The 14,395-nt window shown below is 44.5% G+C and overlaps 2 protein-coding genes across 2 annotated transcripts; both read left to right on the top strand.

Annotated features, from left to right (window-relative positions):
• Positions 1 to 585: 585 nt before the first annotated feature.
• On the top strand, positions 586 to 14,133 carry tunar (TCL1 upstream neural differentiation-associated RNA). The gene is made up of 2 exons (XM_086275421.1): positions 586 to 1,381; positions 10,718 to 14,133. The coding sequence occupies exons 1-2, from the start codon at positions 1,310 to 1,312 to the stop codon at positions 10,901 to 10,903; spliced, it is 258 nt and encodes an 85-aa protein (XP_086131547.1). The 5' UTR covers positions 586 to 1,309; the 3' UTR covers positions 10,904 to 14,133.
• Positions 6,320 to 7,180, top strand: LOC147307128 (uncharacterized). Its single transcript, XM_086275420.1, has one exon. It carries the CDS (start codon positions 6,320 to 6,322, stop codon positions 7,178 to 7,180), a length of 861 nt encoding a protein of 286 aa, XP_086131546.1.
• Positions 14,134 to 14,395: the final 262 nt, after the last annotated feature.

The following is a 14,395-nucleotide window of genomic DNA, read 5'->3' as shown; positions in this document are numbered from 1 at the left end:
GAAAACAATCTACAGTAAAAACCTGGTTAAATGCAGGCTTTAAATACATACATATGCCTGGCATTAAAAGTAGCACACCTCTCCTTTTTCACACGCTTAGACTCTTGCATGAATAGCTCCATTATTCAATCAGACACCAACTCTCTCGCTCCCCTGTCCAACTTTGACAGGAGCTTGTGTTTTGCATACACACAAAACACAGAAAATAATCGCTTGACACACACGCCGACCGCTGGCCAGCTTTCTTTATTTTACACAGCACACTCTACACACATGCACACAGAAATTTCTCCCCAAAACACACTGGAGGAGACCCTTACCCCTCATCACGGCCCCTGTCACAAACGCTACTTGTCGTCAGGCGGTGTGTGACTCCCCTGAGTCGGTTGCCGAGCAACCGTGGCTACATTAATATGTGCGATGGGAAAGGAGCAGGGGATACCTCTTGCCTGTGGAGCGAAAGCAGCCACGACAGCGTCAGTGTGAGGCGACTGGTTCCCTCTCACCACCCCCTACCCCCTCCCTCTGTCTCTTTCTTATAGCCGTCCAACGTTCACGCTCTGCTCAGTTAGTTGGGGAAACACACACAGCCGCCGTAGCAGGAGAAAAGGTATATTAGGTTGCACATCATGTAGAGCTAACAGGGGCTTCCACCACTTTAGCGGGGGTGCTTTTTAAAAAAATCCTTCTTTTAAATTTTTGTATGAATCATGTAAAAGCCAAGGTGTCTGCTAAACATATCTTATGCCGCTGAGCAGTAAAAGTTTTCTTGAGAAGATGAGCTTTTAATAAGGGTTGACAGGTTGTCTTGGAAGGAGAGACAAGCCCGAAAATCTCTCTTTTTTTGTAAGCTTTGCGGATTAAAGACAAAGGAGGATGGAAATATTCGCATGAAACAGCTTTGTTACCCCCCACCCCCATCCTGCCCATCAACTGACTCAATTCTTCAACTTGACATCATCCCTTCACACAGACAAGAAGAAGAAGAAGAACAAGAGGAGAAGAGAGAAGCAGAGGTGGGGAGGCAAACAGACGGGAAAGAGGAGGAAGAGCGGAGAGGAGGTGGGCAGCACACTTTCAGCTCTCACAAGGCTGAGGAGGAGAAAGTGACAGCAGCTAGAACTTGGCCACACTAGTGAGATGAAATTTGGAGAGGAGACGCTGCAGCGCTCGAGGAGACGACATCTAAAGAGAGCCCTAAAATTGGACCGCCTGGAAGGCAAGCCAGCAGTCTCTGGATCCCGTCCACCGCTTCCACCCCCAACAGCAGAAGGATGAGAGGGGTCGACTTTCACCTTAGTGGCCAGGGATGTCTGTGCACTACGGGAAGGCATCCCCTTCCAGCATGTCCAATGCTATGTTATTCCTGATGCTTTGCAAGGTAAGTCTGCTGCAGTTCCACTCTCATTCTAAACCATTAAACTCAAAAGGATTTACATCTGGAAGCTGTCTACAAACAATTTCACTGCAGTTACTCCACAACAGTGCATGGCTAGGAATTTAGTATGCAGCATGATATATTCTTTATAAATGTTAGATATTTACAGGCTCAGAGTTCTTTGCATGAAATATTGACTAAGGGTACCAGAGACCCCTTGAATCTTGAATAACAATTGAACTATTGTCTTTTTGTCTCTGTGCCTTTGCTATGAAAAATCACCTTAATAGTTAATAGCTTCGGAGTTGCACCTCATCTATAATGTTATCAAGTTTAAATATTTAATAAATGGGTTAAAGAGGTAAAAAAAATCTTTACATTTTTAAAAATAATTACAAAATAAAGCATTCCAGCTTTTCAAAGCATGGTATGGAGAGGCCAATTACATAACAAGCCATGAAAACGCAGAAACTTTCCTGTTTCTCACTTTGGTATGTGACTTCCTGAGTGCGTGAAATTTAAAAAAAAAGGAAAAAAAAGCAAATTTAAATGTTGTCAGTTCAAAAATAGGCCTGCCAATTTCTTCTCACTCACAAAACAATGAGTACAGGTTACGGAAAATGGGTCACGCTCACTTGAGAAACTATTTCATCTGATTTTCTTTCTCTGTCACTCTTCCTCTTTCTTGATTGGTCTACATTCATTCGCTGTTGAACAGTTTTTGTTCTCTACGTGACGCTCACTAGTTTTTGTGTTTTTTGTCAGCGTGTGATGGGTGTCAAACCCATGTATGCGCGCGTGTGTGCGTGCGTGTGTATACATACACACTCGGGAGGGGCTGGGAGCCGTTTGATTTAATTCCATTTTAAAACAATGCCAAAAGCGACTCTGCCTGTCAGACTCGGTTAGCATCTGGAGTTGTTTGACATGCTCGGGATTATTCAAGTGGTAAAAGGTTTTACTCTTGACTGATCTAATCTGAGGATGTTAGCTTCCGTTAGGTGTAGCAGGAGCGTCCAGATTTATTGTCCCAGGTATGGATTCTTGCTATTTTCCCTCTTTCTGTTCCTGTCTGTGTGTCTGTCTGTTCTTTCTATACGACTGTGTATCTGGATGTGCACGACTGAAGAGCAAGGTTTGAGTTTGCTATGAAAAAGAAAAAAAAACTCCCAAAATGATGCTTCAAATTTTGAAGGAAAATTTGTTGATCCAGAGATGCTGCTTTTATAACGTTGGATAATGTCGGGACCTTAAGTGGCCCTGCCAGTGACAGACCTGCTCGGATTAATTACAGAGACAAAAGTGAAGACGTTAACATTTTATAATCACATAAAACAAGCTTGAGTATAAGAATAGAAATCAACTCTGAAATATTGAATGCCCTGCGCCTTAGTGCACAGTCAAAAATAATCAAGAGAATTAGAAACTGATCCAGATGATAATCTCTCATTTTGATATATTAACCTCAGCACGTGTATACTGTTAATGACTTCTGTTTCATGCTTGTTCTGAATGATAGAGCTCTAAAACACACTGCCCGGCCTTAGTGTTAAACAGACAGAGGAAGTCATTATGGGCAGTTAATGATTATAGCACATCGCACGATGCCAGCACCGGCTGCCTCTTGAAACAGAATGCTCTCGGTTGTTGGCTGTACAGACTGGAGCTGTTGAATGAGGATTCACTGGAAGGCATCCAGAGGGTTTTGCTGCGCTATGCACAGCTGTACCTTTCGGTGAAGCTCTTTACTTAATACACAGGTTTTGGCAGAGCCTGGAACCTCGTACTCACCACCACTTCCACGACCACCTCATCTGCCTCCCCTTTCTTCTCCCTCATCATCCTCAGGCACATTTCTCTCCTGTTTTTTTTTTTTTTTTTTTGCTGAGAATGTTTATATCAGTAGCGAGCAGGCTTCTTTATGCATGAGGGCACATCCAGCGCGCCACACAAAGATCTCCTTTCAGGTTGAGGGAAGCCCCGTTTATAGTGCTCCCCGGGAGAGGCAATCAAATCCCATTGTAACAGGTCAGGGGAGGAGGATGAATTTAACATAGAAACCGAGCATGACGTATTTTTATGTACGTCAAGAGCAGACTGTACAGTGTGTGGATGATTGCAGCAATTCAGAGTATCCATGTGGGATGTTCTGCTTTAGAAAAGACAATCATTTTGATGGTCTTATAAAAAGTCCTGCAGCAAACGTCATGTGACATTTACTTTATGAAAGGCATTTTAACCCCCCCCCCCCCCCCCCCCACAGGTAATCCTTACATACAGTAACCCCCCCCCCCCCCAATAAAACCCCCCCACAAAAAAACCACATCATTCATGCATACTTCTTTGGTCCATAAAATCCAACTTTTTTACAGTAGCAAGTACACTGAATTGAACCTCTTAAAATGAAAAAATCTGACTTTATCTTACTGTAATCAACCCAGTTTAATCTCCCTCGGCTTCCCTCTCTTTGAAGTACATCAGCCTTACAGACTTTGACATAGTGTAAGTGATTCCTGGCAGGTGATGATTTCTGCCAAGGTCTTTTTTTTCCTCAGCCAAACCGTCACAGAATGCAAGTCAGAGAAAAAAGGACAGCGCTTACAACACTGATATAAAACCTTCTTTGTCCAAAGTTCCTTTAAGAGGACACATAAATTCTTTTTAGAGGAAAACAAACTCTGTAATTTAGCCATAATAGTTGTGGATTATAAGTGATTAACTTTAGTAAAACTTCTGTGTGAACTTGGATTAATCTGAAGAAAAAAAAGACAATCTGGATTGCAAGTATACAGAAAGTAAAACTGATTCAACCTAACGAATAAACACCAACCATTGCGATCACCAAATGACCTCTTATTTGACGAAGTTGATGGCAGTCAAAAGTATAAATATCTGCTAACATGGATGCTGTGAATTTGTTTTTTCTCAAGCACAAAAAGCAATAAACATGCAAACGTAAATGCAATGTAAATCTAATCTGATGTTTTGCTTTGGCAGTGTGCTTTGATCCAAATAGGAAGTGCTACCACACACAAATAATAAAGGTTTATTCAGGCCTGTATTTAATATTGCAAGTCTGTTCCTTTTCAAAAAAGACCATAAGCCAACGAGGTACACTGTGTACCTTGGTTGAACTTTAGGTAACCTCTACCTTCTGGAAGTCAGAAACATTGAGTTTATTGAGCATCAAAGCTTTTTTACTTAGAGGAACAGCTTCCTGTTAGAAGGTTTATTTTTAGTTAGGTTACATGCTTTTCTGTTGTTATTTGACATATAAAACCCACTGACCCGCAAAAGGAGCTTTTTCTCCTGAGAGGTGTTTGGATGCCAAGTTGCACAAGCTGCTGCGCCTACGGGCTAAAAACATACTGCTAGTATCTAATACTGCACCCTAGGCTACACAAATCGACACACACACACACACACACTAAAAACTCACACTTGAGAGCGCTAGCACACTCAGAACTTGTTTGAGAGCAGTCCCAGTGTTGAAGAAGTACCACTGCTGAATAGAGGCTAGTGCAGAAATATCTGCTGTCTTTTTGTTTTCACTCACTAGGCTTCAAAGACGAGCCAAACAAAGGGTTTAACCAGATGTTAGCAATGAACAAAGCAGCTAGTATTTTATTTATGGTAAAATTCCCCCGTCCTCTATTGAATTCATGTTTCATAGTACATTAATAATATCTGTAAAATGGATAAAGCATTGTGTACTAAATGTACCGAAACTGTGTTATTTTTGTACACAGATTTGAAGAACATCTCACCATATTGGAATAACCTGCAAAATATGTATATATGTATATATATATATATATATATATATATATATATATATATAGTACTTAGCAAATTCATTAAAATACCCCCAATGTAAGGCTTATCACAGCTGTCCAAATTTAACAGCATTGGAAATTACCAAAGTCATTTTTAATGTTTGTGTAATGGTTAACCCACCAATATGCAGAAGGTCTTTATAGTAATTATGAGTTTTATATAATTACTGTGGTTATCCATGACATTTAAAACATATCGTTTTACAAAAAAGTAAAAAAAAAAATAGTAAAAATTATAATTACTTTTTTTGTCACGGTCTGGCTGGCAGACCGTGGGGATGTGGGGAAAGGAGGACCCAGGCGCGGTGCTCTATGTATAAACAGTGTGTTTATTTACAGAGTGGAACAAAAACAACAATAAATCCCCGTGTTCCCCCAGACTCCCGTGTCGTGTCTCTGCGTGAATAGTTCGTGTCTCTGTGCTCTCCGCTCCCGTGTCAGCACCCCCCGGTGCTCGCTGCTCTTCGTGCCTTCCACGCTCCTCCTGCGGGAAACAATAGACGCAGCCGTCAGGACACAAATAACCGCGGGCATACACTTACACACATTAACTCAATTCAATGGGACGACTAACGTGGAGTCTCAAGGAAATGATCCCGCGTCGGTGGGAGCTCCAAGACTCTCCTAAGTAGCTCCCCCGACGAGCCCTGATCAGCGGCAGGTGTGTGGCTTCGGGTGTGGCCAGTCCCTCCGCAGGGCCACACCCCTCAGGCCTGCAGGTGGCCGAGCTCCATCCTCCAGGCACACCCGCAGACATACACACCCATACCTCGCCTAAACATATGAGTGGGACACAGACTAACACAGCACAGAGAAACACACATATGTACACGCACAGAGAAGGAGAAACGACACCAAAAATACATAATAATAATACACAGGTCCATGACTGCCCAGGGATCCTGGGTCGCCCAGTCCCAGGACCCTGACAGTAGAGACACGAACTATTCACGCAGAGACACGACACGGGAGTCTGGGAGAACACGGGGATTTATTGTTGTTTTTGTTCCACTCTGTAAATAAACACACTGTTTATACATAGAGCACCGCGCCTGGGTCCTCCTTTCCCCACATCCCCACGGTCTGCCAGCCAGACCGTGACAGAATGATCCCGCCACGCATGGACCCAGCGGTCTCCGAGGAGAGGCTCAGGAGGGAAGTTATGGACGAAGTGTACCACCTATGTGAGGTGTGGTGGGAGAAGCCAGCGGAAGGTTTGCGTCGCGCCGTGGAGAGGCGGCTGCAGGAGATGCTTTTTAAATTCCCCTGGCTGGTGGACTCCCTTAATGCAGTGGTCCTGGACTTCCTACTTTCCACCCTCCACCTCCACTCTCCTCCTCAGGCTGCCCACCAGCTCGGACAGCTGGTGGATTCACTGCCTGAGACGCCGGCCCCGACGCCGACACGGAAACGACGTTCGCGCCGCCAGCGTTCCTCACCGCAGCTAGATCCACAGACATCTCAACAGCCGGCTGTGGTGAGTCATATGGACAATTCATCGTCACTCACCTCAACTGTTTACTCTGGGGCTATGTTTATACGGTCAGCTGCCCGTCCGCTTTCGGCTCAGTTACCTGCTCAGCAGCCACCTGTAGCTGCGGCACAACCAGCTGCCCAGCCGGTAGCCAAAGCGCAGCCCAGCTGGTCGCTGTACCTCCAGCCGTCACCTGCTGAATCATCCCCCGCGACATCTACCTCACCGCTTACAGTTTCATCCTGTTCACCATCCACATCACCCGCTCAGCCATCTTCTCCACCAGCAGCAGCCTCCATTCCACTACCCACTCCAGCGGCCTTGTCCGGAGAGAGCGACCTCACGCGTCCAACGCCTGATGGACTGGGTAACTCACACCACCAACACAAGGGCAAGAGTGGTGGGATTAAACGCCATCGAGGCAATCCTGGAGGGAAACCCCTACCTCGGCCAGCTCAAGGGAGTTTCCGCCTGCCTTTGCACCCTGCATAAAGCCCGGGGGGTAGTGCAAGCTCGGGAAACCTCAGACTTCGTCCAGCTGCAGCAGGAGCTCAGCGAGCCGGAGGAGCCCGCACCGCCAAGCTGTGGAGCTCAGCATGCCCGAGCAGGAGCTCAGCGAGCCGGAGGAGCCCGCACCGTCAGCTGAGGCGCTCAGCGAGCCGGAGGAGCTCAGCATGCCCGAGCAGGAGCTCAGCGAGCCGGAGGAGCCCGCACCGCCAGCTGAGGAGCTCAGCGAGCCGGAGGAGCTCGGCATGCCCGAGCAGGAGCTCAGCGAGCCGGAGGAGCCCGCACCGTCAGCTGAGGCGCTCAGCGAGCCGGAGGAGCTCAGCATGCCCGAGCAGGAGCTCGGCGAGCCGGAGGAGCTCGCGCTGCCAGCCGAGGAGGAGCTCCGCGAGCGGGAGCCGGAGCTCAGCGAGCCGCCAGCCGAGGAGCAGCTCAGCGAGCCGGAGGAGCTCAGCGAGCCGGAGGAGCTCAGCATGCCCGAGCAGGAGCTCAGCATGCCCGAGGAGCTCAGCTGCCGGAGCAGGAGCAGCTCAGCGAGCCGGAGCAGCTCAGCGAACCACCAGCAGAGGAGCTCGGCGAGCGGAAGGAACAACCGGCGCTGCCAGCAGCCGAGGAGGAGCTCTCGCTGCCAGCAGCCGAGGAGGGACCCGCTCAGCCGGAGCCGGAGATCAGCGGACCGGAGGGACCTCCACGTCTAGCGCGGCCTCCTCGCCGTCCACGTCCGGTGCGTCCACGTCTGAACTGTTTTGCTGCTGCTGCCGGACAGGGGGCCGTCCGCCGGAGCTGCTACGTCGCCGCCGTTGGGCTCGAGGTAGGCCCCCTGAACTCTTTTGTTATGTCGATGGGCCGCCTGAGACTGTTTTGTGGCGTTTTTTTCTTTTTGTTGCTCCGCTGCGGGATGCGCGGTCGGACTCTGGGACTGTGACCTTGGGGGGGTTGTTTTTTTTGGGGGGTTTTGCTTGTTTTGGTTCTGCCCTCCGTCCTGGACCTCCCGCCGCCCGCCCTGGGTTGGTTGTACTGTTTTTGGTTTGTGTTTTTGGGTCGTCGGGAGCCGACCCTTAGAGGGGGGGTACTGTCAGGGTCCTGGGACTGGGCGACCCAGGATCCCTGGGCAGTCATGGACCTGTGTATTATTATTATGTATTTTTGGTGTCGTTTCTCCTTCTCTGTGCGTGTACATATGTGTGTTTCTCTGTGCTGTGTTAGTCTGTGTCCCACTCATATGTTTAGGCGAGGTATGGGTGTGTATGTCTGCGGGTGTGCCTGGAGGATGGAGCTCGGCCACCTGCAGGCCTGAGGGGTGTGGCCCTGCGGAGGGACTGGCCACACCCGAAGCCACACACCTGCCGCTGATCAGGGCTCGTCGGGGGAGCTACTTAGGAGAGTCTTGGAGCTCCCACCGACGCGGGATCATTTCCTTGAGACTCCACGTTAGTCGTCCCATTGAATTGAGTTAATGTGTGTAAGTGTATGCCCGCGGTTATTTGTGTCCTGACGGCTGCGTCTATTGTTTCCCGCAGGAGGAGCGTGGAAGGCACGAAGAGCAGCGAGCACCGGGGGGTGCTGACACGGGAGCGGAGAGCACAGAGACACGAACTATTCACGCAGAGACACGACACGGGAGTCTGGGGGAACACGGGGATTTATTGTTGTTTTTGTTCCACTCTGTAAATAAACACACTGTTTATACATAGAGCACCGCGCCTGCGTCCTCCTTTCCCCACATCCCCACGGTCTGCCAGCGAGACCGTGACATTTTTGATTACGATGCCAAATTAAAGTTCTATACTTACAGCCCTGAATAGAAACCTTAGTTTAATTGGTTGAATGTTATGCTTGTCCAGTGTCCAAATTTGCGTGTACGAATGCAAAATCATTTTGTTATTTGCCGAGTTAATAACAACATGACTTTGAATTTCAAACAGTTTTCTTTTGACAGATTTCTAAACTATTTGTATTTACTTGTTTTTGTGATTTCCCGACAGCATTCAAAATCCAGATCATTCAAAAGAAAACATATTATAGAATCAGAATCAGAATCAGAATGGGTTTATTGCCAGATGTTGAGGTTTACAACATTAGGAAATTGCTGCGGTGCTTCAGTGCAGACAATAAGAATTAAAGTGCTATGTAGAAAGAAAGATATGTGCATGAGATATACATGAGATATATACATGAGAATAAGAATTATGAGTGCTACGTAGAAAGATATATACATGAGTGCAGGTGGTGATCAGTGCCAAACATATATACATGAGAATAAGAATTAAGAGTGCTACGTTGAAAGATATATACATGAGTGCAGGTGGTGATCAGTGCCAGACATGAAATGATGCAGTGACACAGCGTAGGGTCATGTGTTAGTGGCGGGGACAGTCATGTGGTTATTGTTCATGTGTCCAACAGCAGAGGGGAAGAAACTGTTCTTGTGGCGAGAGGTTCTGGTGCGAATGGACCGGAGCCTCCTGCCTGAGGGGAGCAGGTCAAACAGACTGTGTCCAGGGTGAGAAGGGTCAGCTGAGATCCGGGCTGCACGCCCCAGTGTCCTGGAGGTGTACAGGTCCTGCAGAGATGGGAGTCTGCAGCCAATCACCTTCTCAGCAGAGCGCACAACACGCTGCAGTCTCTGTTTGTCCCTGATAGTGGCTCCAGCGTACCACACGGTGATGGAGGAGGTGAGGATGGACTCGATGATTGCAGTGTAGAATTGCATCATCGTCCGTGTTGGCAGGTTGAATTTCTTCAGCTGCCTCAGGAAGTACATCCTCTGCTGGGCTTTCTTGATGACGGAGGTGATGGTGGGCTCCCACTTCAGGTCCTGGGTGATGGTGGTACCCAGGAAGCGGAATGAGTCCACAGAGGTGATGGGGGTGTCAGTCAGGATGATGGGGGGGAGTGGGGCTGTGTGCTTCCTGAAGTCCACAATAATCTCCACTGTCTTCTGGGCATTCAGCACCAGGTTGTTGTGGCTGCACCAAGACACCAGACGTTCAACCTCCCTCCTGTAGGCAGACTCATCCCCGTCAGAGATGAGCCCAATGACGGTGGTGTCATCTGCGAACTTGATTAGCTTGACAGACTGGTGGGTGGAGGTGCAGCAGTTGGTGTACAGGGAGAAGAGCAGAGGAGAAAGAATATATATATAGATATATATATATAGATATATAGATAAATCATTCTGCTTTTTGTTGTTTTTCTTTAAAGCTAAAATGTTCCAGCTACTTCCCTCCATTGTATTATTTATCACTAAAATCTGACGTTATTAGCTTTCCAGCCTTTTTTAATGTATTAAAGAGAAAGCATACAGGAGAATGGTGTTTGTTTACTTTCTGTTTTTCAATGATTGTAAATTATTGGTGCCTAAGCAAACACCTCACCAGCAGAAGACTAGATTTCCTGTTTTATTGCCATTATCACTGTCCACCACACACTGTGCAAGGACCCTATTCAAGGAAAATGAATAACCAATTGCATTAACTAAAACATGGATTGTGTTTGTCTTTTCTCCTTATCTGCCTGCTCCAGACTGGTCTGAGAAGAAAACTGCAGGCTTTTCCAGGGAAAATGGTAAACACTCTCTACAGTGATGAGGAAAAGGGAATCCAAGACAAGGAAAGTAAGGAGGAGACCATCTTGGCCATGCTGGGAATCATTGGGACCATTCTCAACTTGGTCGTCATCATTTTTGTCTACATCTACACCACCTTGTAGGTCTTGAACTCTTATTGTGCTTCATTAGTGGACACAGCAGAGCACATCTGAGCTGCTTCAGCAACACTATGTTGACTGAAAAGGAGAAAAAGATGGATGGAGAGAGGAAGAGGCTGAACTGTGCTGTTGCCATATGGCACCAGTCCTGCATCACTTCAAACAGCTGAGACTATAAGAAACTGGCTTGTTCCTCTCCCTTTACAGGTAAAATTATCCAGAATTTCTGGTCATTTTGACTTGTATATAAATGCATGAAGCAAAGTCGAGAGACTGAAAAGATGAGAGCTTTCACTAACACGTGGACTTAAAACAGCAGGAAGAGTGGACATTTTTGAATAATACTTTACAAATGCTTTTATTAAATGAATTATGATTTATTGTTCTGTTTTACATCCATGGGATAACAGTTCAAATTGTAAGTAAAAATTAGCTTTTGGTTTGCTGTTTTTTTTTTTAACACAACAAATTTCCATTTCTATGAGATTTTAACAGACAAAAGGAAGAAAATGTTATTCTGATTGATTTAATGTTCACTTTAAGACTGTATTTGTCACCAGTGTTTGCAAAGTATTGACCGGACGACATTTACGGAGACTATTATTCCTGAAATTTAAATACATGCAGAGTTTTAGGTTGTATGCTTGTACATTTACAGGTCAAAACTGAGTCTATAAATGGTATAATATCAGTTTAATGTGCTGAAATGAATCCATAATGGTTACACTTGACATTGTACCGAACATTAAACCACGGAAGAATACTTAAATTGTTACTTAAATTAGTTAAAAGCAACGTCGTTATCCTGTAAGTGTTTAATTTATCACTTCCACTTTTAAAGGCCATCCATATAGAAAAAGAAGAACCGAGAAGCATATTTTACTCAATCAGATGCAGCTTTGAAACTTCATAAAGCCTTTCATAAATTTGTCAACATGTACAAAATGTTTCATAATCTTTATGTTACTTATTACTATAAAAAGCTCACTCTTCAAAGTAGAAAAGGGAAAGCGACAGCTTGGGCTCTCAGTTCGTGCATCACTAAATCAGAACTTGTCCATGATTACTGTTTGCCTTAAAACATGAGGAAATGTCTATTTCCGCAGTGTTTATCAGGTTAAAAAGACTTTGTGAAACCCTTGTTGTACATACATATAATGTTCGTATTTTATGGGTTTATTGGCGGTAATTTTTATAAAAGCATCCTACTCTTGTCTTAACCAACATGATTACTACAAGATATTTCCAGACCTGGGCCAAACAGCTTACCTTGAGTCATTTGTGTCCATTTTCAGAGGACGACACTGGACAGTACTGTGAATCATAGGAAATTTACATGACGGCAAGAACCTTTAGATTAGCTTTTGGTATGATTCTTTTTCTTACACTGACTAAACTAACACTGTGTCTATTTTAAGGCCTCGTTCCATCTGAGAGCAACCATGTCAGCTAGAAATTACATTTACATACAACTAAATTTCAACAAGAAGGGAGTGTGTTGCTGACTGACTTAAGTTTTCTTTTTAAATATTTAGGAAATGCTCTTTATTTATTGAACAAGTGGTTTAGTTTAGGTTTACACAAAGTTGAGGTCAGCTGCACATCCAATTGAAAAAGTTAGTTCAAGCTGCTTTAGCATGCATGCATTTGCTGTGCACCTCCAAGCATCTTGGCAACCCACCTTCACCTCCAGCATTGCCTATGACTATTTATATACGCAAACTCAAAGATGAGGCGGTCCCAGACAAAAAGAATCTTCTTTAAGCATGACACAACAATGTTGATAATGAACTTAAGTGTAACACGTGTAGTGACAGCATATTTAATTTTTCACAAAAATATTTGGCTTTGGAAAAGTATATATAAATGCACCAGCTACAAAATTGTTAGACTGCTGTTTTGGCACTCTGTGTCAACACTTTTGATGTTTCATGTTTAAAATCTTCTGATTCTTACCACTGAACGAAAACAGTGACACAGCCCGCAGTCAGCCAGTAAGGCTGAATAAGAATGTAAACCCCAGGCTGTGGTGTCGCGGTCCAATTTGGGTCCTGTTGTCTATGTCGACTTCCTTATGCTGACTGAACATTCCTGCAGTGCTTCACTCATTAAAAAAAATGATATTAACATATAACCATAATGTTCGTGAGACAGGCTTATTGTCAGACACACTGGACAAAAACCGATTAATTCTACTTGACCCAGGACTGGAATTAAGAAACATTTTGCACTTAAACATGAGAAGAAAGTGTGTTAAGTTTTTTTTCTTCTTTTTTCCACATTTGTGAGTCTGACTGATCTGGTCCAGCTTGTACAAATCAAATCAGGTCAGGTTATGTGACAGTTTGAGGTAAAAGTGACTTTCTGTAACATCCTAATTTAAGAAGCACTGAAATTCAAGAATTTTTCTTTATATTTGCGTTGAAGGAGGGAGATAAATATTTGAGAAAAACATTTTGTTTTAGAGGCAATGGTAGGTACTTTTTTCCTGTGCTTCCAATCTTAATGCTAAAATGACTGGATGCTGGCTGTAGCTGTCAGACATGTAAGTGATATTGATCTTCTTATGAAACTTCCAGCAAGAAAACTAGTAAGTTCCCAAAGTGTTGCACTATTCTTCTAATAAAACTAGATATAAGAGATGAGAAAAGGCCTCCAAATAACGATGTACAGTTTGTAGAGAATGTAAGGGTAGACAGGAGGCTATATTATGTGAAAAAATGTCATGTTTGTGCTCTTCAGTCAACAACCTCTTGATTTCAGAAAGTGCCTGAGATGAAATGTCTCGACCTCACCAGTGGAGAGGTGAAGGAAAGAAAAATAGATCGCCTGTCATACAGCCAGATGAGTGGAAGAGGTTTGCAGAAAAACATGTATCCTGATGGGACTGGATTTCCACATAGCATAGTTAGCGATGCCAGTCATTGTTTGTCTGGGCTGAGGGGCTCCTTTGTTTCACAGAAAGGTTTTAAAATGAAAGCTTAGTAAGCACACGGAAGAGTCTTATGAATGTATTTATATTTGATGTTAAAGTTGATTATTTCTCTTATTCTTATTGTTTATTTATCTTTCCTAAAGCTATGTAACCCGATGTATCCTTATGATTTATTTGTGTGTATGCAAAATCTATTTAAAGTCACTGTAAAGTCTCTTGTGGGTGACAAATGGAAGGGTTAACAGTTTTTCAGCCTGCAGTTTTGTTAACAAATATTAAATAAATACATCTAAAAGTGGTTGCATCAGGTCGTATAATCTTAATGCAGAGGGATAAGGATCCGTGGTTAAATATTCAGGTATAAGCAGCTTCATTCATTAAACATGATATCCATCAATTCTGAAAGATCCTGTCAATATATTAAATAATATATAGGTACGATACTGTGCAAAATTCTCAAGCCACCCCCGATTTCTTTAAATTTTGCTAGGAAACAGGAACAGGAACTTGTGCGGGAAATTACTGAAATATGAGTAAATGTACACAGAAACAGAGGCTAT

Source organism: Aulonocara sp. 'chitande type north' Nkhata Bay, linkage group LG19 (assembly GCF_057382095.1).
Source record: "Aulonocara sp. 'chitande type north' Nkhata Bay isolate Kocher_YH1m ecotype deep benthic linkage group LG19, A_spYH_male_GT1.1, whole genome shotgun sequence".
In the NCBI taxonomy this organism is placed as follows: domain Eukaryota; kingdom Metazoa; phylum Chordata; class Actinopteri; order Cichliformes; family Cichlidae; genus Aulonocara; species Aulonocara sp. 'chitande type north' Nkhata Bay.
The sequence above is the reverse complement of the archived record's forward strand: the minus strand, read 5'-3'. Positions and strand labels throughout refer to the sequence as shown.